This window comes from Macrobrachium rosenbergii, chromosome 13 (genome assembly GCF_040412425.1).
Source record: "Macrobrachium rosenbergii isolate ZJJX-2024 chromosome 13, ASM4041242v1, whole genome shotgun sequence".
NCBI lineage: Eukaryota > Metazoa > Arthropoda > Malacostraca > Decapoda > Palaemonidae > Macrobrachium > Macrobrachium rosenbergii.
This window is the reverse complement of record NC_089753.1, coordinates 27,707,863-27,729,978: the sequence shown is the minus strand read 5'-3', so window position 1 is coordinate 27,729,978 and position 22,116 is coordinate 27,707,863. Positions and strand designations below refer to the sequence as shown.

The 22,116-nt window shown below is 37.0% G+C and overlaps 1 protein-coding gene across 3 annotated transcripts in view; it reads right to left on the bottom strand.

Annotated features, from left to right (window-relative positions):
* Not1 (CCR4-NOT transcription complex subunit 1) overlaps positions 1-21,729 on the bottom strand; it is a 52,227-nt gene extending 30,498 nt beyond the window's left edge. For all 3 annotated transcript variants that reach the window (XM_067114903.1, XM_067114904.1, XM_067114905.1), the window contains exons 1-11: positions 20,820-21,729; positions 6,701-6,832; positions 5,378-5,542; positions 5,043-5,217; positions 4,277-4,533; positions 3,980-4,153; positions 3,171-3,448; positions 2,371-2,572; positions 2,040-2,177; positions 1,351-1,464; positions 123-309 (exon numbers count right to left, since the gene is read on the bottom strand). In XM_067114903.1, coding sequence (XP_066971004.1) covers positions 123-309; positions 1,351-1,464; positions 2,040-2,177; positions 2,371-2,572; positions 3,171-3,448; positions 3,980-4,153; positions 4,277-4,533; positions 5,043-5,217; positions 5,378-5,542; positions 6,701-6,832; positions 20,820-20,921 — 1,924 coding nt within the window. In that variant the 5' untranslated portion in view covers positions 20,922-21,729. The remainder of the gene's footprint in view (positions 1-122; positions 310-1,350; positions 1,465-2,039; positions 2,178-2,370; positions 2,573-3,170; positions 3,449-3,979; positions 4,154-4,276; positions 4,534-5,042; positions 5,218-5,377; positions 5,543-6,700; positions 6,833-20,819) is intronic.
* Between the last annotated feature and the right edge of the window lie 387 nt (positions 21,730-22,116).

Genomic DNA, 22,116 nt, shown 5'->3' with positions numbered 1-22,116 from the left:
AAAAAATCTTCAAATTCAGCACAAGTTCCAGTTTCAATGCTGATGTCTTGTCCTGTTACTAATTACAGTGATAATTACTATAATTAAACGCTAAAACAGAATTCAAATCAACTAACACTTACGTCTATAAGCAAGACAGGCTAAATCAACAACGAATGGAAAAGGCTGGGCATTGAGTAACAGTGAGAGTGCCTTCAAGTCTTGAGCAACATCCAAAATTCTGCCTAATCTTGTCTGATCATTCTCCACCATCATGTACCACTCTGCCATCGCATGCATTACTATTTGGCGTACAGTAGTGGTATTGTTCTGGAAGATAAAAATGTTTTATTTATAAGTTATGCTAAATCGCTCTGGGTTCTACCTCCCACCGCAAATAATTATTTCATGTGAGAATACCATAAATGAAATTAAATAATACTTGAGTACTTCTTACAGCATGCCTAACAAAACACTCCATGAAATACTTAGGGTTTCTGCAGTATCAGTTTGACCCAGATTGCACAGCTTTATGCCTATTACTCTGTATATTTCTGTTGGTCTCTTTCCATTTAGTTGTCCATATTTCACACCATATTCAAGAGTAAACCCCTTTCAGCAAGCCCTTCGAGTCCAGGGATTTGACTTTGAAGTCTTGTCAAATTAATTCAAGATCTCACACTAAGCAGCTGGGGGAAAACTAGAGAATTACAAGTGCCAAACTTTTCCATATTTACTCCCTTCACTAAAAAGAGAGAGGTTACTGGAAATTTTTCATTTAAGGAAGGTTCTCATAAAAAAAACTAAACCCGAATAAGATTTTCACCTTACCTTTCTTCATTCTGCCCAGAGTGGAATATTTTTTGGGGTGATATGTTAAATGTTTGGCATTGTCATAATCCTCCAATTTTTCAATAATCACAATGAGATCAAGTTGACACAGATCTGACTAACTAAATGGCAAATTCTCTTTGATAACTTCATACAAACACTTTTCTTCACTAGTTTACAAAATATCAATGAAGTGGTAAACAATATTGGCAACCAATAACTTGTGATTTCTCATTCTAAATACTAATCAATAACAAACACTACTTGAAGAGTCCTTGAAATGATTAATCCAAAATAATAAAAATGATTCGTAACAAAGATACTTCTTCTACTGGTGAATTCAGTAAGCTAATTGAAAAAAACCACAAGAACAAATTTCAACTCAGTATCTTTACATACTAATCTCTCTTACTATTCACTTCTTGTAATCAACTCAGTATCTTTACATACTAATCTCTCTTACTATTCACTTCTTGTAATCAATTGTAATCATCTACTGAATCACTGTACTTTGAATAACAGAGAATTGAAACAACTCACCTGAGTATGCCAAGCATTGTGTAAAATGATAGCTGCATTTGGATGATTCCCCAAGAAGATGGGGATAAGCGAGGCAATTAAGTCTTGGCGCAACATCGTGTATGGAAATGTTGCCTGGAAGGATACATAATAAAACACCTTAAGGTATTTCCTCAAACTTTCAACCACCTAAAAACTCAAGTCATGTCATATTCACTACCTTCCACATCCCTTGCTAGAATGTCCTCATTTGTGGAACCTACTCAATTTTCAATTTGTTGTAAAAATGCAAACTAAATTTCCAGCTTTCAACTGAATGTTAAATTTTCAATTTGTTGTAAAAATGCAAACTAAATTTTCCAACTTTCAATTGAACATTAAATTTTCAATTTGCTGTAACAATGCAACCTTACATGTGAAAAGTTTCCAAAGCCTTTTTGCATGCATATAACCATCAAAGTGAAGCTGTCCAAACAACTTCATTCAAAAATATTCTGGTAGGTGTTCAGGATGATTTTTAACAACTTTGACAACATGAACAGACACTGGGGCTCAAAGACACCCCAAAATCACCTCACCTAAAATAATCTGATTCAAAGGTACTATCTGAAAGTTACTATCTGAAGGATCCCATCCCCACAAGCATTGGGAATTATTGAGAGAGTAGTAGTTAGCATTATAAAGAGAGCAAAAACACTGACACATCTTACCTGAACTAAACCTAACACCAAAATATCTGGACAATGCTGAATTGGAAATTTGAAAAGTTCTTTCACTACTGCATAGTGGCCTGCTTCTCCTAGGTACAAGAGTGTTTCCAATAGCTGCATTGACCTCCATGTTGCAATCTGTTCAGAGTAAAAAAAATTAATTTACTTAACCATTTCCTGGGTACAAGTGTTTTCCAATAACTGTATTTGCTTCCATATTGCAATTTGTTCAAAGATTAAAAAAATTAATTTACTCAACCAAACTTTCTTTGTGGACAATATGAGACTTATTAACACATCTAGATATTGTCCATACACACCAATCATTTACCTCTCTATTTTCTAAATCAGGTAAACTTTTAAGGCAATCTGTAGCCACTTGTACACACGGATATTCTGTGAAGCAAAATATATCTGGGCTTTTGAGAATCTCCGTAAAAAGACTGAGTTGTTCCTCGCTATTCTTCCACTGCATGTAAAAGCAATCCACTGGGAAAACTTCTTGCCGCATACCTTGTCCTTGAAGTAATGACCTGTAATCGAAGTCAACATTTTAGACAACTGGATCAAAAACAATCACTTAAATATAATTTTTATCAAAATATGCATTTTCATTATCAAATAAAAAAATGAGATAAAATATGATCTCACATGGAGAATTATTATTTTAACTGGTGATGTAACTGGTAATTAATTACCTTAACACAAAAGGTACCCTTCAAAATGTCATAGTAGCTTAAAATAATTCAAATTAAATTAAAGTGAATAATTCAAGTAAATTCATATTGAACTGTCTCTCGCTGGCAATTTTTAATGGTTATTAGTGTACAGGGTACCTAGCTGATACAAATTACCATGACTTGACAGCCATGTATTCCTAGCCAAGGTTATGGACAGAGGAAAATGTGATAAAAATTTAAGTTTATATACCAACATTTTTTGCATAAACCAGTCAATCATACAGAGCCCTCATTCTGACAAACTGTGAAAAAAGTTGCACAGCAACTCAAAGTGACTCTTCATGCCACAGGATTTTAAAAACACAAACAGGGGCTCTGTAAGATTGATGGATTTGGTGTGAACAACTAATTTTCCTGTATCAACTTCTGAAACCCCTAAAATATACTTTACCTGAGAGCAGTGATAAGAAGTTTTAAACCTTGTCTGTCTTTCACCAAGAAACCTTTGTGATCTAGCTTGGCAAAGACTTCCTTGAGGTTCAAACTTGGTACCACTTCAAGAAGTGCTTTTACAAACACTTCAACATTCCATCCATGAGGTCCAGCAATGTTGCCCGAACCACTCAAATTGGAATCATTCCCACTGACTGGTTGGGACTGATTGCTGGATGATTTATCTTTGTTGTCACTCCACAGGGAGCTTGGAGAATTCAAGTTCTGCAGTCCAATCTGTTGAAATAAAAGATGTCAAGTCACTTAGCTACACAACAAATGACTGATACAGGTTGCTATAAAAACCTTAGTGAGAATAAAATACCTACGTTCTTTAAAACTAATCCCCAAAAATCTTACGCTTACCAAATTAGAGACTTGCAGAAGACCAAACTAACATAGTTAAGCTACACCAGAAATGTTTCAGTACAATAAATATGCACAACGATAATAAATTCTCAGGTGATGGCAAACAGAAAAACACAGCACTTATAATTAAAAGGAAACCTTTCTCGATTTTCTAGATTTGCTAGGTCAGATAAATCATGTTGGCTAATTGCTCAGAGAACAACACAGACTTGAGTTTTACTTCTTTTCTACATCAAGGTAGAAAAAAATGTGGAAAACACCAACATCAGAGTTCAATTTAAACAAATCTTTAAGCATAGTTAAGTGTCAGGAGTTCAATTTTTAATATAGTAGTCTGCCATCACCAACAGTTACTTAACTTTCTAATTATAAAAAATTACAAATAAAACTGCAACATACCTGTTCTGATGGGAGGCCTGTGTGAGTCCTGACCATTACACCTAAAACTTTGGCAACAGCTGCTGGAGTTATGGAACTAACTCCAAAGTTCATCAGGTTACTCCTACATTCCTCTACAGTGTTGCAAAAACTATAACCGAGTTCCAAAACAAGATCAGCTAACGAACCATCAAGCTGAAAAAGACATTTCCTTTAATGTAAATAAATATAGATATAATCAATTGCAATAACTTCACACTACACTCAAGATATCTTGCACAAGGACTCCACATCCCTCAAGAACTTTCATTGACCTACCAGGTTCTTAGCCATATTGGCTGGTGGCTCTTGTGTAATCTTCTCCATCAGGACGTCTGAATCAGGGTAGAGGAGGGGAGCAAGAACAACAGGAACGCGAGAACGAGGGAATTCTCGCTGTAGAGCACAGATGAACGCCTGCCTGGATTCCTGCGGCAAGAGAGCAGCAGGAGGATCTCTCCACAACTGGACGATCTGTGCTAGCAGCTGATGAAGAGCTTCAGTTGGAAGTTCCAAGAGCTCTCGGTCCCCTGATTCTAAGACAACAAAACAAACATAATTAATATAGCCAAGGCAGCCCACCCACCCCCCAAAAAATTTCAAATTGAGAATACAGGCAGTCCCCAGTTAACGACAGGCTCAATTAACAGCGATCTGGTTTTATGGGGCTTGTCTAGAGCCAAAAATTGGCAACTTTCATCAACGAAAATCGCTGATTTCTGCTTATCGCCGCTGAAACATACCTAACAGAGGCGCCGATAACCAAAAATAGGTGCTTTTTGGCGCCGATAACCCCCGAAAATCACTGAAAAAGCACTGATTTTCGGTGCCTTTTCAGTGATTTTCGGTTATCATCACACCCTTAGAAACGGAACCCCACCGATAACCGGGGACTGCCTGTACTTAATACTGTCTTTGAAGAAAGAAGAAAACACACCACAATCATTATACTTTTACACAATTTTGCACAAATGTACAGTAACTGTATTCCAGATCATTGGGAAAACCTCAGATTTGAAATTTTCCTTCATAGGACAACACCTACCTGTATCAACGTATGCACGAACAAGATCTGGTAGTTTGGCTTTAAGAAGAGCTATCGCTTGATTACGAACTTCTACACTTGTTGCTTGGAGTAAGGTTAAACTTAATGTAATTTCCTGTACACGTGACAATCGGAGAACTTTGCACACGCTACTAACCCACTGTGCTTTGATGTACTGGAAAGAGAATCACCAAATTACAAAAGTTTATTAAAATTCCAAATGTCGTCAATAAAAACATTACCTTCAACCACAAGAATTTAACGACCAAAACCCTATCATTCAACGCTCAGCATGACAAGAGGTAAAGATCAAAACAAAAATAATGTGGTCTTACCTTACTGGGGCTTGGTGGGTTGGCAATAGCAAAGGCAAGATTAGCAATAAAAATTGTGTGAGGAAGGGTGGCAGATAAGTGTTGTAGGAGCAGTGCACTGGCCCCACCACTTGCAGAACACCACCCAAGGGTGGCTACACTTACACTGGAGGGAGTTTCCTTATCCTGTTACAAGGAAAACATAGCAGTTTTAATTACAGACATTATGCTTACTTCAGTATAAGAATGAACTAACAAAAAAATCAACTTAAGAGGTTTACAAAATCCAGATGAGATTTTGTTAGTTATAGCATATTTCCATAAAATTTCGTTGCCATGTTAACTGGCTATCTCAAGTTATAACTATGGTCAGCAAAATTGTATCCCAGATGCCCCATCTTATGGGACGTAAGGGAAAAGTACTGGTACAATATTTAAAGAAATGGAAGACAAAACCCTTCTGCTTACCAAAGCCAACAACACATGTTTGAGTGTTACTCAAACCAATGTACTATGTACTAAAGACAAAAATCTGCACAATACTCATGAGATTTGAAATTAATTTTAACAAATTTGTTGAAAACCAAAAAACTATTATTATTAACAGATACCAATCTTAAGATGGACAATCTGGGTACAAAAGGCAGTCAAGTAATATACATAGTATACATATATATAATGATGTGCGAGTGAAAGAAATTTACACAAATCGTGGAAAACTCATTAAAATGTAACAATCAAAAACTCTGAATTCTGAAATAAATTTTACAACATATCATTCAGAACTATTGCCAGTAAGATAATTCTTCTTCTTCGTTTTAACGTGCTTTTTCCCATTTTCATATGGGGTGAGCACGATGCCTTCTTTTCGAAGGACTTTGATTTGGCGTTGGGGTAGGCCGTAGCCTCGATCAGCTGCCCTGCCTATTGCCAGTAAGATAATGCCATACCGATAAATGTAGAACTTGTACAATGAACCTGAAAATATTAATCCATGAATAGATGCATCACAACTGAACAAAATCACAAGAGACAATTACCAAAGTAGCCAACACATTTGTGAAATATGTTGGTTGCACCGAGGCAAAACAAGTACCCTTTTATCAAGGAGGGTCAGAGGGAATCATTTCCCCTTGGCCCAGATGTGAACGGACTGTCCTAGGGCTCTAAATTACTTGGTAATTCTTTTATACTTGAAAACGGCAGGTGGTCAACGCCTGCTGGCAAGTTCTATCCCTGACACCAATGTGCAAACTCAGTGAGCCAATTTGCAACTGAAATATGAAGTCTCAGTCTGAAACATTACACCCCAATTTTCATCATAGTTATCAAGCAAGCACATACCTTATTATTATTATTGTTATTGTTGGGGGAAGGGCGATGAGTTTCTCCACTTTGCGGCCCAGACCACTCCAGGTTTCCAATAAGCACTCTGTACAAGTGTCGCTCTGCCTCTCCACCAAACTGACGCACCACCTACACAAAGGAGATTAAAACCTATGAGTACTGAAATTACACAAAAGTACACTCATAAATAACACTAACACGTAATGATAATCATATAAAACAAAGTAAAAAAAAAAAGTTCAAATAACTTGCAAGTGTTGAATAAGAGGACATTGCAGTCAGCCTACCTGTCATTAAATGACACTACAGAAACAGGAAAAACATGAGACATCCTATTGAGTGTGTTAATTTGAAAATATACTGATAACCAGGCCTTGATAAAACATTAAAACCAGTATACAGTATTTCAAGGTTAAAACAGCATTAAAAAATCTACAAAAAAATCATCCTAGGTATCCACAGTTTACCCAATTGTTCAGTACTTTTTAACAACTCTAAACCCCTTGAGATTTTGACAGAATCTGGTGACATCATGAGGTCATCTTATTCCCAACCATGGAGATTACAAACATCAAATGACAATCCACACAAAAAAATTTTACAATCTTCAGTGAATTATTCTGACTACTTACCATAATGCACTCACTATCAGAAAGAAATTTAAGCCCTAAAAAGACAAACATTTAGGTATGTCCTTAAATACTAAGTGTATGATTTGGCACAGATGAATTGTCACCCCAAAATCTCAAAGGGCTGAGAACCATTAGGGCAGGTATCCACTTGTTGCATATTCAAGTACTGTATTGTATCATCAGTGTGCATGGGCCAACACTGCATAACAGTATGGATGAACAACAAAAACTACACTGATATATTTCAAAATGTGATACGTTGAGTTTCATCAGCTACAGACTGATTTTTCAATGTCACAACAAAGTGATACACAGTATTATATATGCAAGTAGATACTGTACCCACTTTAATACCAAGTGACCAACAAGAGAATCACGTGGATTAGACCTTTGCAAACATCTTTCACCAAACCGGCAACATACTACTTTTTAACCTTACACACCAGTAAACTATATTCTAGTTCTAGCCTATATAAGTTTTTCTTACAATACTTTATCCTTTATTAATTTTTCTTACAATATAACTTTTTCAGATCAATTTCCCTCTGATACTGCAGCATCAGTTCCCAAACACCTTCAAAGTTGGTTATAAAACCAATCAGGCATTACAGTGTTATCAACTCAATCATGTAAGGGAGTTTACTGTCATCAAATCAATCTTGCCATGGCCGTTACTGTTAAACTAATCCTGTCAACGGTGCAAGAGTTACCAAACCAATCCTATCAAGGGTGTTAGTTATAATACCAATCCTGTCAAGGGCATTAATGTTATCAAATCAATCGTATGTAGGGCTTTACAGTTATCAAACCAATCCCGTCAAGGGCATTAGTGTCATCAAACCAATCCCGTCAAGGACATTACTGTTATTAAACCAATCCTGTCTAGGGTGTTTGTGATATAAAACCAATCCTGTAAAGGGTGTTACTGTTATTAAACCAATCCTGTCAAGGGCATTAGTGTTACCAAACCAATCCTGTCAAGGACATTAGTCTTACCAAAACAATCCTGTCTAGGGCATTCATGTTAACAAACCAATCCTATCAATCAATCGTGTCAAGGGGCGGCATCTAAACCACCATTCCAAATACTGATCAACTAGTATCAAACCTATCTGAAGCTCAGCAGATTTTTACGAATCATTAGAGCAGCCACTGACGAGAGAAAATGGCCTTAATTTGGATAGATATAAGTGTGGTATTGCCAGCAGACTAGCTTGGATATCATAATTACAGTACACAATAGACACTAAAGACTGGGTGAAGTAAAGAATAAGACTGACTCAAAGAATGGTAATAATTGTACAGCTGACTTCTGAACACACCACAATCTAACACTCCTACAAAATAATATCAGCAGAAGACATACCATTATTCCAACATACTTTGCGTGAATACTTTTTGATAAAGGGATTAAGCTTCCAACAATGAGCTATAAAGTTCAGATGTTACAACAAGTTAAATTTGAGGTTGTAACTTCCCTCAGGGTGAGCCAAGTGGTTGAGTTCTTATCACAGGCATATATTGGTAAGAAGGGGACAACACAATCCAGACAAATTCACATGCAAATTTCTAGAAGACTCAAGTTACATAACCCATACATTATGCTGTGCTTGTTTTTACAAATAGCAGGTATAGGATAAGGTAAAGGTAATATAAAGAAAATTATTCAGAAGCAGCCATTATTCTAAAATCTTAACATACAAGCAAGTTTTTCCGGTGATATAATTCAACACACAACCTTTTAACTTTTAAACTATTACACTACAGTAAACCCCCGTATTTGTGGGGGATGTGTACCACACACCCCCGGCCAATAGCTAAAATCCACGATTACTTAGAATCCTTCTAAAAACACTTGGAACTGCCTATTTTGATAGTTCAAACACACACACAAAAAAGAAACTAAAAATGCTTATACAGGTGTTATCCTACTTACAATGGGGTTAGGTTCCAAAAAACCCATCGTTTGTTGGAAAAAACTTATCTCGAATATAGCCCAGCCTACACTAGGGTATTCAGTACCATGTACTGTATACATATATGGTAGCCTAGCCTACTGTACACTAAACAATCAAGTATACTCTATACATACGCAGTATAGTAATTATTAATATCAGCTAATTCTGGAGGTCCATGCAGAGGGACTTATGATAATTCAATACAAAAAGAAATTGAATAACAAACAAGACTAAGCTTAGCCTACACTATACGTATACGGTAGCCTAGCCTTCATTATACTGTACTCTACATTCACATATTAACGTATTATACAAACATCACCATAATGAATATTACACTATACTTTTAAAATATTACACTATGGCAGATGTGAACAGCATATGAGAATTATAAACAATGGTCACAGGCTATAAATATCAATGGTAGGGACACTATAAACAATTATGGCAGGACAGACACCTAGAGCTAACCAAGCCAAGACCTCTAAGGAAAGAATTTGGAGACAAGACTGAGAAAAAACATGCTTATGACATTAAGTACTGAATACGGTTATGACAACAGTAACACTCTGGCAATGGAAGACCGATAATTCTACCATATATTTTATCAAAGTAATCTAAAGAGACAACAACAACCTTAACTGAAACCTTCGCAATTTGGAACTTTAAAGGAATATGTCAAATCATTTCCCTATATATCTAGTAATCCCATATGGACTGGGTTTGAGCTCTGAAACCATACTGCACTTCTGGTGACCTAAATTCGTAATTTAAACAACAATTCAAACAACAAACCAGCACAAGGGCAAAACAACAAAAATAAGAACTAAGATTTTAAGAAACTGGCAAATCCACTGGGACGGATGTTAAGACCACCCTTTGCCAAAATGATCCTTCACTAAAATCTACAATTTTGTTTCTAATCATTATTAGAATATAAACTCTCTCATCAAAACCAAGCAACTAACACCTGCTTAGGAAGAAGATTGTGCATAATTAAAGACAGACCACCAGACCTACATTCTCATGCAGACTTGTGACCACATGCAGTAGAATCAGCGGACCAAGCTTCCCATAGAATGGTTATAGGCTTGGAATAGTACTTATCAATTTAACAAGTGCGGAGCTATCTACCAGCCAGTCACTCAATGGAATGGGTACAGGTGTGAAATGCTCACCAATCTTTAAAATCCATTAACGACAATGTGATTAACAAAACTCCAGTGAAGGCTAGATGGCGTATTTTACAATAAATCCTGGATGAAAACAGTATAACCCACCAAAATAATTAAGAACATTCTAAATGCAAAGACGGTCAATACGAAAAGGTTTTGAACACACACATCCAAGAAAAGGATCCTATACTACTGTTTGATTGTCGTCCATCTGTTTTTTCTATGAATCAAATCAGTAACACAAAAAACATGTTTCATTCAGTTCTGGTTGTAATTCCTAAAAGACAGTCAATAAATGATTACTTGTACTTGTGTTTGAACAAGGGGCATTTTCTGTTTGTCGCATATCAGGGTAGGGAGAAGGGAGGAAGCAATGCCCCCAAAACCAGAGGGAATGCTGGCACAACTGAAGGTAGCATACACAAGTCACCCAGCTGGGCCAAGGGCAGAAGGCACTTTGTTGAAATTAGGAGCCACAGTCCAAATTAGTGGCTGTGAACTGGGGAGGGGGCATCTTCCCAAAGGTCACACCATGTGAAGCAGCTAATAATGTAGCTTGGTAGGCACTGACAGTGGAAAATTGTCAATTCACAAAAGAGGAATCCAAGGAGTCACATGTAGGGAGTTTTCACGAATACTTCTTATCAAGAAGGACTCAGGATAGCGAGATACCACTCCCAGAAGCTCAGTCTATGCACATTTTGCATATCACCTGCAGGAAGCGTATCTGGTCTTGACACAGACACAGATGTAGGTAACAAACAATGGCAGACAAACAGATTAAGTCCACACAGAAGGACCCTCACTTGTAGGTCAAGACATTGATAACTACAGTAAGGGCAGACTACAAGTTCACAAAGAAAGACCCTCAATTGTATGTCAAGACATATTGACAAAAATATGGAAAACTACCCTCACTTGCATGTCAAGACACATTGATAACTACACTATGGGAAGACTACTAGTTCACAAAGAAAGACCCTAACTTGTATGGCAAAGCATGGTGACAACAATATGGGAACCAATCACCTACACAAACACTCCATGTTACCAATTCCAAAAACCTTTTGACTTCACAGCCACGCTGGAACACATCACTAAATCAGTAAATTAAAAGCTGCTAGTCAAACCAAGTGAAAGAAGGCTTCAAATTAATACACACTACCAAAAGGCTTACAAAATTACTTACAGGTTGCTGAGCAGGCTAACAGAAATAGGAGTAAAATGCAAACAAACCACGAACTACCTCAAACTATAAGACAAGTAATAATGGCCTATTTCTTATAAAAAAAAGTTAATCCCAAATCCAAGATGAAAAACAAAATCACCACAGTTGATAACTTTCAGGAAGAAAAATACAACCACCTGAGTACTAATCATCAAAGAGGATTAGTACCATACACAAGAAAATTAAATAACTCAAACATAATTCTGATGGAAAGGATTAAAACTGAAGAGAAACATATAACTAACAAGTTGGCTTTACTAAGGAAGGTGACTAGGGGAGAAAATGTTGACACTACCCAGTCCCCTGAAAAGTGGGAAGGAATTAGAGGCATCCTCAAGTAGGCAATGTGGAGCATGTGCAGTAATCATCTGAATCCTGACTGATAAAGGTCCAGTGAGACTGGGATATAATCCAAAAACAGTTAAATCATGACAATCATCAAAGTACAATATTATTATTCTGTGATACCTGATTCCAAGTCCATTGTCAGAAGAATACAAAGGATGGTATCAAACCTAAACAGTCAAGCACAATACAACTGATCACTTCAACTTTCTTACATTAACAGTACTTTGGCTATACACTTGAAGCCACTGCATAAATCCCAATTAATCAGTCTGACCATTATATAATTACTGCTTGTGTCTTCCAATCACATACTACAGGGTATTTTAAAAATAAATACATAATTCAAGAGCTACTTGGTGTTCCTCTCCTTGTAGGAGACTTTAGGATACATCACCCGAGTGTCTACCCCATCCATACCAACGAATGATGATGAAAGGCACCCAATTTCTTTCAGCTTCTACAACATTGATGAAATTCAAACATGTCTGTCATCATGATCTGTATCCAGTCAACTTTCGTCTCTACATTTCTAAACTTAACCACTCTTACTTAACTACAGTATTAAGGAGTGCTGAAAGTAGGTAAAATATTCATCTACTCCAAATTCTATCCTAACCTTGAAGTACACAGCCTACCTTAAGACTCAAGATGAACAAAAATATAAATACAAAAACACTACTAGATATGGCAATTTAATATAAACTGGCCAATGCAGTTTTTATTACAATTTATACTCAACTAGTAACCTAATCTTGCCAACGTATATGTCCTACCCATTCAAAACTTTCCCATGGGTAGTAATGTACAAACCTAAACTGTAGGCAAGAGAAATGCATTAGACCAAACAACTAGCTCATTACATGAAGTATGAGTGCACTCAAAACAAAGCACAGTCGATCGGTTGGATAATGTAAATTACATGCACTCGGAGAAAACAAGATAGATGGGATTGTGCACAAGTACAGTACAGTCATAAATTTACTGTTGAATTCCCTAAACTTAGCCTTCGCACTAAGAAAAAAATGCACATAGCATTCACACTCACGGGACTGACTGGGGAAAATCCACATGTAATTCTCCCAAAACTCTCTATAAAATCAACATGCAGCATTCAGTTCCTCACATACTTCATTCACTGAACAGTTCAAATCCACAAGAAATAAAGCATACACAAAAATTTAGTAATAAACAGCACTTGATTCAGTCTCTGCTTGGATCCAAAAGCATTGCATTAACTGCATTTAGAAAAACTTTTTCAGTTTCAAGCCTGCACACAGTGGTGTCAACAAAAGGGGTTTGAATGACAAGTTACAATATGCCAAACTGTTTCTCACCACATTTATTCCCAGACCCCTACCTAATGTCCCCTGCTATTGCATCATCACCTAAGAGTTTCAACTAATGTTCCACCCTCTACTGCAGGTCATGTCAATCCCCTTCCTCCCCATTTTTTTCTTGGCACAGGTTTAATAACAGCATTAAGTTGCACACATGGCCAGGGTTTAACACTAATTTTGTTAAAATCTATTTATTCAAAAGCCTCTGCAGGCCCAATATTGAAATGAGATTTCTTCTGTAACATCCCAACCTAATTTTAAAAAAAAAAAAAAAAAAAAAAAAAAAAAAGGATTAAAGATCAGCGAACCAACTATGCAGGGTCTTTCTTTTATTATTATTGGGTTACATTCTTTACATGGGAAGAATCGGGTTTTTCTAGACATAAACACTACGGTACCAGGCATTTGATCCCCAGGGGCTAGTATTAAACAAGGCAAAATACATCTGACCCCACCCCAGGGGCTAGTACTAAACACGGCGAAAGCGTAGATGAATCACTGTGTCGCCGTGGTTAGTGCTAGCCCTCATGTGGAATTGGAGTTCGGACTGGAAAGTGTTGGCCATTCTTTGCATGGGGATCATTGGGTTTGCTGTTCTTGACATGGAGAAGTTGGATTCGCTAATCTTGACATGATCCAAAAAACAAAAAAGAAAACATACTAGCTAACTTTTAGGTATTGTAATGTTACAAAAAAAAAAAAAAAAAAAAAAAAAGCATAAGAACATTCAAAAATAAGTAACTCTTACTCACTCACGCTCTCTCAACCCTAACTGCAGCCTGTAAGTCAACTGACAGAAAAGTCAACTGAGGAATATATACTGAATTTTATGAAAAACACCTGTACTGTACCTTCCCTTCTCGTCTAGTTTCTCGATTCGTGAGCCAAACGCACTACTACTACTACACTACAGGGCAAGAAATCACATAGCTTTACACGGCATCTGATTTTGTCAGGACTTGCAACTTTGTTATTCTGATCCTTGTTAGGAATAAGGAGGTAAACACTTTATGGTACAGTCCATTCCCAATTTTAAATTTACAATGAAAATATATAGTAAACCCCCGTATTTGCGGGGGGTGTCTATCACAGCCCCTGTGAAGAGCTAAAATCCTTGAATACTTAAAACCCCGCTAAAAACATTTAGGACTCTATTTTGTTAGTTCAAACATAAAAAACCCTCTAAAAATGCTTATACCTGAGTATTTTAATAGTTTTATCACAAAAAATGCATTTAGCCTAGCGACGAAAATGATACGAAAATACAGTAATCAGTGAATATTTCTCAGTGAAAAATTCCGCGAATGGACGAATTTTCCCCGAATAACGTGTATACAAGTTCCGCACAGAAATCCGCAAATGGGCGAGGCCGCGAATCATGAGAACACGAATAAATGGGGCTTACTGTACTTAGTGTTTTCTAGTCTTTTACAATTCAAGTTAAATTTATACTGAAAAATTAGCTATTTTCTAACCTAGTCCTAATAAAGTTAAATCTAAACCCAAAAAATTGACTATTTTCTAACCTAGTACAGTACTAATAAAGTTAAATTTACACTGAAAAAACGAATACACAGCACCGTGTGTTCTGACAGCCTTAAGAATGATGATGAATTTGGCAAATTAAAACAAACTCCGACAATTTCTAATGTTCAATGTAATTTCTGAAATTGTGCACAGTAAACACCCGCTATATCCGCGGGGGATGCGTACCACAGCCCCCCGCGAATAGCTAAAACCCGCGAATACTTAGAACCCCTTCTAAAAACACTTAGAACTGCCTATTTACATAGTTCAACCAGACACAAAACAAACTAAAAACGCTTATATGGGTATTAGGCCTATCCTACTTACGATGGGGTTAGGTTCCACAAAAAACCATCGTTTGTTGGAAAAAACAGAGGAAATACCAAAACGTATCTCAAACATAGCCTAGCCTACGCTAGGTTATCGGTACCATGTATACAGTGCATATATGGTAGCCTAGCCTCCACTACAGTATAAAGTATACTCTACACATACACAGTATAGTAATCATTAATATCAGCTAATTCTGGAGGTTCATGCAAAGTAACTTATGTTAATTCAGTGCAAAGAGCAATTGAATAAAAAGATTTAGATTAGCCTACACTATGGTACACAATACAGTATAAATATAGGGTAGCATAGCCTACATTATACTGTAGTAACTGTACTCTATATTCACATATCGTATTATACAAACGTCAATATAACGCATATGCATCTTTTAAAATGTTATGCCTTAATTCACTGTATCCAATAATATTGTATATGCAGTATTCTTATATTGCTTTTGTATAATAAACTGCGGTCACAGCGATCAATTTTTTGGTTTGGAAATCGTTTACGCGGCGTTTATTTCGCTGTATTTAATTCAGTTCAGAGCGCTTTTCTTGCTTCTAGTTAGCATAAATGATTCTCTAGAGACTTTATTTATATGGGGGCAAGGTTATTTTTCATTATACAAAGTGTTTCCAAGTCGAAATATAACTAAAGTACGACTCCTTGTAAAATTAATTTATCTATTATTTTCGTTAATGGATGATGATGGCCGTCTGGGGACATTTGTTTTGTGTAAAATAAAATTCAAGATTCCGTTCGCTATTTTCACTTTATTTCATCATAATACAAGCTTTTTGTATTTATCGTTTATCAGCGTAAAAATAACTGTACTGTGCTCTTTCACGCCCAGTAGTTTTGATTAAAATACTTTCTCTCCAATTTTAATTATGACAGAGTTCATCCATGTTGCTGATGCACGATAATTTACAGTATAGTCGTTAGCAGGTTGAACATTGTTTTCTCAGCTTCACCTACAACTTGCAGCTTAAATTTAGCAGTATATTTCCTTGACGATCTTTTATCCATACCGAATAAGGGTATAATGTAAAAATATATCATCCTGTTCTACTTATTATTTGTGCTATAAGCTACGGTAATTGCTTATTACTGTACGATGGTTAAAATACCAGGTAAACGGCTGTTGTTATCTGATTCGGTTGTAAGCAAAACAACAGTTTCTCGGTCAGTTGTTTTTGGCTGTACGCATTTACACAAGCATATAAAGTTGCTAACAATACTTTTATCATTCTCTCTTCTTTTTTTAACTAGAAGATGGGGTAAAGATATGGAGGAAAAGTTGTCTATTGTAATTTGGTCTCTCTCACTGCCTCATTATGCTGCTGCCTGTGCCCGCACAAAAATTAAAAATATTTTATAAATAATATTGTCTATAGGTATTAATTGCTTAACCCAATGCAAAATCAAATTATCGTAAGGTGAATTATCGTAACTCGAGCATTACCTGAGTATTTTAATAGTTTTATCACAAAAAGTGCATTTAGTCATGAAAATGAGATGAAAATACAGTAATTAGTGAACATTTCTCAGTGAAAAATACAGTGAATGGGCAAATTTTCTGCGAATGATGGGTAGATACATTCCACAGAATGTCCGCGAATCGTGAGATCGCGAATACGGGGGGGTTTACTGTACGTCAAAAGGATTAGGCCCTACCGTATATTCAATTTAACTGAAGTCACTAAATTAAGGCCTTGGATTCACTATTCTACAAAATCCTATCAACGCTGAAGTGTGCTGTTCAGTTCATTTAGATAAATTCGCCAAAACCCCATTATTTTCATATCAGATATTCCAGTTATGAAGTTATATGCACAATGCAGTCGCCAATCTTTTATGTCCTGCGCCCTTTCTGCCTGAACTCCCCTTTATTTATCCCCCTTTCTCCATAATTTCCAGGCCCTTCACAGAGGTTTTCACCCCATGAATTGCTTTCCTGACCAACTGTTCCTATTCCTTCTCATTATCTGTCCAAACCATCTCAACCTCTGAGACGTCAGTCTTTTTTTCCAGCCTGTTGATACCAATCTCTCTCTCTGACAAAAACAAAAATAACTTTTACCTGTCAAAATATCACACCCTACAAATGCCATTAAAATGATAAGCCTACAGTACTCACATTAATGTAACTGTAGTATAAAATTACTGCTCAAACCCTTTTCATAGCACAGGCAACAATAACATATGCTGTAAATGAATATATGCAATATATATGTACAAAAGACAGCCAATAAATGACTATACACACTATCTTTTAAAAGCCAGCAAGAATAACGAGAACTTTCACAAGTGACAAACATTAATGATCAAGTAAACCACTAAACAACTCGATTAGTTTCAATTGACAACTCATTTGTTAAACTGGGTGTTAATCATCACTCTGTTACTATCCTTAACGTCACTCCAACTTCAGAGTAAGGCCTATGAGGAGATTTATAAGATTCAAATTTCCCTAATCAGTAAGTATCTAGAATATCTGTTCTCAAACCATTCAACAGCCCTACTCTTACAATCACCACATTAAATAAAATGTAACCTTATCAGATTATCCTGTAACTCACTTTGTAAAGAAAAGGTTTCAATTTATGGTTAACAAATAAACAGCAGATTCATTCATTTCACAGCCAATTTTGCCACGACTTGGTTTAAATACAATTTTCTTCCTACAACCATGTACAATTCTATTAAAAAATTCTCCAAGTTTGTATACCCACTAATTAAAATTCTTCATTCTACCTAAGGAACTTCCATACTGAACAGTAGAATAGAACATACAAAAACATTATGCTAAAAATAAACAAAAGGGAGGCCTATATGCAAGTTCTAATTTCAAGATGTCAGATTTGAGTAACATTGTACAGTGCCACTTACATTAAATTTCATCACAAAGACTTAAATTACCTTAACATTTAAAGAAATGGGACTTATAATTACATTCAACAAAACTACCAACATTCAAGGTCAAACATCCTTAGCTTAGCTCCTTTCTCTGAAGCATAAAAATAATCTGGAAGTTCATAAAACTAACTTCATCCACTTCTCATCACATCTCAATACTAAATCTGTACATTTTGTAGTACACAAACTAACCTAAATCTTACAAACTATACAGTATATATACTTTATGTCAGTATCAATACCTATTTTGAACTAAACAATGGTTTACAATGCAATTACTATAATACCTAATACTAATAAATGTACACAATCACTGACTTTTCACGTAAGTATACAGTAAATTTAAATGCTACACAAGTAAATACATGTATACAGCTACCACAATTTAATAACTAGGGCAGGGAATTCTTCGCAACATTTTGCACTTAATTTTAAAGTCTTGCTACACTTACAATATAGGCCAAATAAAAATTCAATATAAATAAAAAATTCTAACTTGACAACTACGCTAATGTCAGTTCGGCATAAATAAAAGTAACCCTTCTGACCACTTGATCTCAACGTATCCGAGTCATTAAATCAGCTAGCATGGGACAGGTGGCTTAAAACTCACTCTACCTCTAAATATGACAAACATGGAGTTAACTCATATTCCATTTCTTCTCTCACTACCTAAAACTTGAATTTTTGTTGTTCTGCCACATCCACAGAGGTGCACCGTCAAATGGGCCTCTATTTTCAGTGGCTACCTATCAAGAAATGAAGTGGGCTTCTCACGGGACAGATAAGTGTCAAGCAATTCACTTTAACTGGTCTAAATCTACAGCCTGCATGGTGAATTTGTAGCACGGAGGTTCAACATCTAGGTCAAGTGCTCCCAGTTTGGATTTTGCATAACTACCGTGATTAAAGTCAAGATTTATCCAATCACATTTGCATTTTTGAACATTTTTCTGTGGCACACACTCATCCAGCAGCTATTGTTTGTTTTGAGACTAATTTCATATTTACTATTAACCGAAATCATGTTACGAACAACTGGGTCAACTACAATGACAGACAGTTACAAACCCCAATTTAAGGTGGACATTTAAATCTACTGCCACAAATTATTTAACAATTTCCTTTGCCAAAACCTATGTCTGCAAGACCAAATACACTCGACCTGACCTTGTTTACAGCTTCCCTCGATTGTTTACTGTGCAGCAGCCAAAAATACTAAACAATGCACAATGTTCAGTGGCAACCTGCCAAATTAGAACTGGCTGCCATTATCCACCAAACAGGGGTGACACCATTAAGCCAAAACTATTTTCAATGCAACACTAAAACAGGGAGGGCTAATGTAATCAGGATTGAGGCGCAACCTAAACCCACAACGAGGGACTAGGCCTAACCCAACGATACCTATCGTCGCTACCTTTACGGCAATGGGGCCACTTGTCGCGACCCTGACTGGAAAACCCTGGAAAACCCTGTACACTTTCACCAGTTAGTAGCATAAGCATAAGCTCACCTAAGCATACATTAAGCTTTGTTAATAGCCATCAAATTGAAATGAATTAGGCCTAAGCAAATTTGGCAATAAAGCATATTCCAGTTAATAAATATTACGCTAGCTTAAGTTTTCGAATCATTACATAGAGCTGAACCATATGCTTTCGAAGAGCAGCACACCTTAGGCTTAAGTAAATTTTTAAAAACCTGTGATAAGCAGCCTGCGTGTAGGCCTAAGGTACAGTAGGCCTAGCACGTTTCAGGCTACCAGTAGGCCTAGCCTGTTTCAGGCTACCAATCAAGGTGATAAGCCTAATTAGGCCTACCTCAAGTGATCTACATGCTGAATCTTCTCAAGACATTGAGACTTATGGCCTATCTAAAAAAATTACAACTGAAACTTTAAGCCTGGTTTAGGCCTATCCAAACCTTGAATAAAATTTTGATTTTGCATAATGGTAATTCTAAGCAGCCAAATAGGCCTAGGCAAACCATTTTCCTCAGTATAGACAACAGACTAGCCTACAATACCGCCTAGGCCGCTCAGGCAGGCCATAAGCCTTTTAAAAGAGGCCTATGCCCTGCCTTAACATTACAGCCATAGGCCTATATTGGCTATGCAAGCATTAAGATATTTAGGCCTATTTACAGCATATAGAAAAGCTCATACACAAAGCAGGGTCGGAAATATATAATTAGCAAAGGCAAAATGCGACGACCACACGTGACCTAAAAGCCTCTTATAGGCCTATGAAAAGCTGTAAGGGAAGTAAATCTTATTTAATATAAATGGAATGTTGAGAAGCACAGCATCTTAACAGCAGCACCACTATAGAAGCACCATAAGCACAGCAGCAGCAGTGATTTTTTTAATTAATTAATTTATATGACAATCACAGTGTAGGCCTATGGACGGACACTTTATATATATATATATATATAAATCGTCACAGCAGCTGTGGTTATTGATATATAGGAACCCCAAAAATAAACACATACACAAAAAAACACACTTCGAAAACCAAACACACAATATATATATTCATAAATAGATATATAATATATACATGGAAAAAACAAAAGAACCACGGGGGTTTTGAGGGGGTTTAGGGTTTTTTTTTTTGGAGGGTTTTTTTTTTTAAAAAGGGGGAGGCACACTTACTTCCTGAATCTCTTGCGCACTAGAGTTCAGGTTTTTCTTTGTCAAACTGGCGACCAGATTACCAATATGAGACAAAGCAGCAGTTAGCGAGTCTAGGTTCATAGTGCCATTTAAAACGGCATCGAAAGCTTCAAATGCGTTTGAAGCCTTCGCATACTACGACAACGACACCAACACCTTCGCCTGCTTCTGCTTCTCCTTCTTCTTCCTCCTCCACCACCACCACCACCACCACCAGCACTACTTCCTCCCCTTCTTCTTCCTTCTCCTCCGATGCTGCTTTTGCTGCTTTTGCTTTTGCTGCTCCTTCTAACGCCTGGAAGTAGGAGGAGGCCTAGTGAGCGTCTCGCGTCGGTTTCATCCGAGTCCCACATCAGGAATGGAGGGAGAGTTTAGTTTTGCTTTTCCGTCCTCTTTCTTTTATTTTTTTTAAATTTATTATATATATTTTCTCTGTGGCTCTTTCGGTTCTTATATATATTTATATATATATCTTTCTCTTTCTCCTCTCTCTCTCCTCCCTTCGCGACGCCCTTTTCCCCCGGGATGGAGAGAGTTTCAGTTTTTCCTTCCCGTCCTCTTTTTTCTTTTTCTCGTTATTATTTATATATTTTCTCTCTCTCTTACTCTCTATCTCTCTCTCTCTCCTCCTCCCTTCGCGACGCCCTTTTTCCCCCGGCCGCCGCCGCAGCACTCGCGAGGCTTTCAAAAAAAAAAAAACACTGCTACGTGATATTCCCGATGACGGCCTCCATGTTGTTTTTGGGTCTGTCTCGCGCTCGGCCTCACTTGATCACTACTACGCGGTTCCGAAGCTTCTCTTCTTCTTCTCTTCGCCTGCTCCTCCTCCTCGGCTGCTGCTGCTGTGCTGCTGCTGTGCTGCTGCTGCTGCTGCGATCTATAGACGACTGACCCCGCCGCCGTCGCCGCCGTCACGGGCGACAAAGGCAGCGCGATCCTGTTCTGTCAAGCGCTCCGACCCCCTTGCCGAACTTTCATCGCCACGCCTTTCGTATTTGTCCCTTGAAAAATGGCGTGTTTCCGTTTTATTTTTAGTTATCTTAAGTATTTTCAGTCTCTGCAGATGTAACAGCCAAGTCTGCGGACCGTTTATATTAATTATACCATAACTTCGCTTACGACGTTGACGAGTCGATTCCCGCGTCTATACTCTTTCTTGCTTAAAGCGTTCGAACCCTCTTTGCTTGACGGTTTCGCCAAATCAGCTCCTGACTTGCCTAAAATATGCCCCATACTATCGGCAGATATCGGGTTTCTATTCCATTACCTTGTGAAT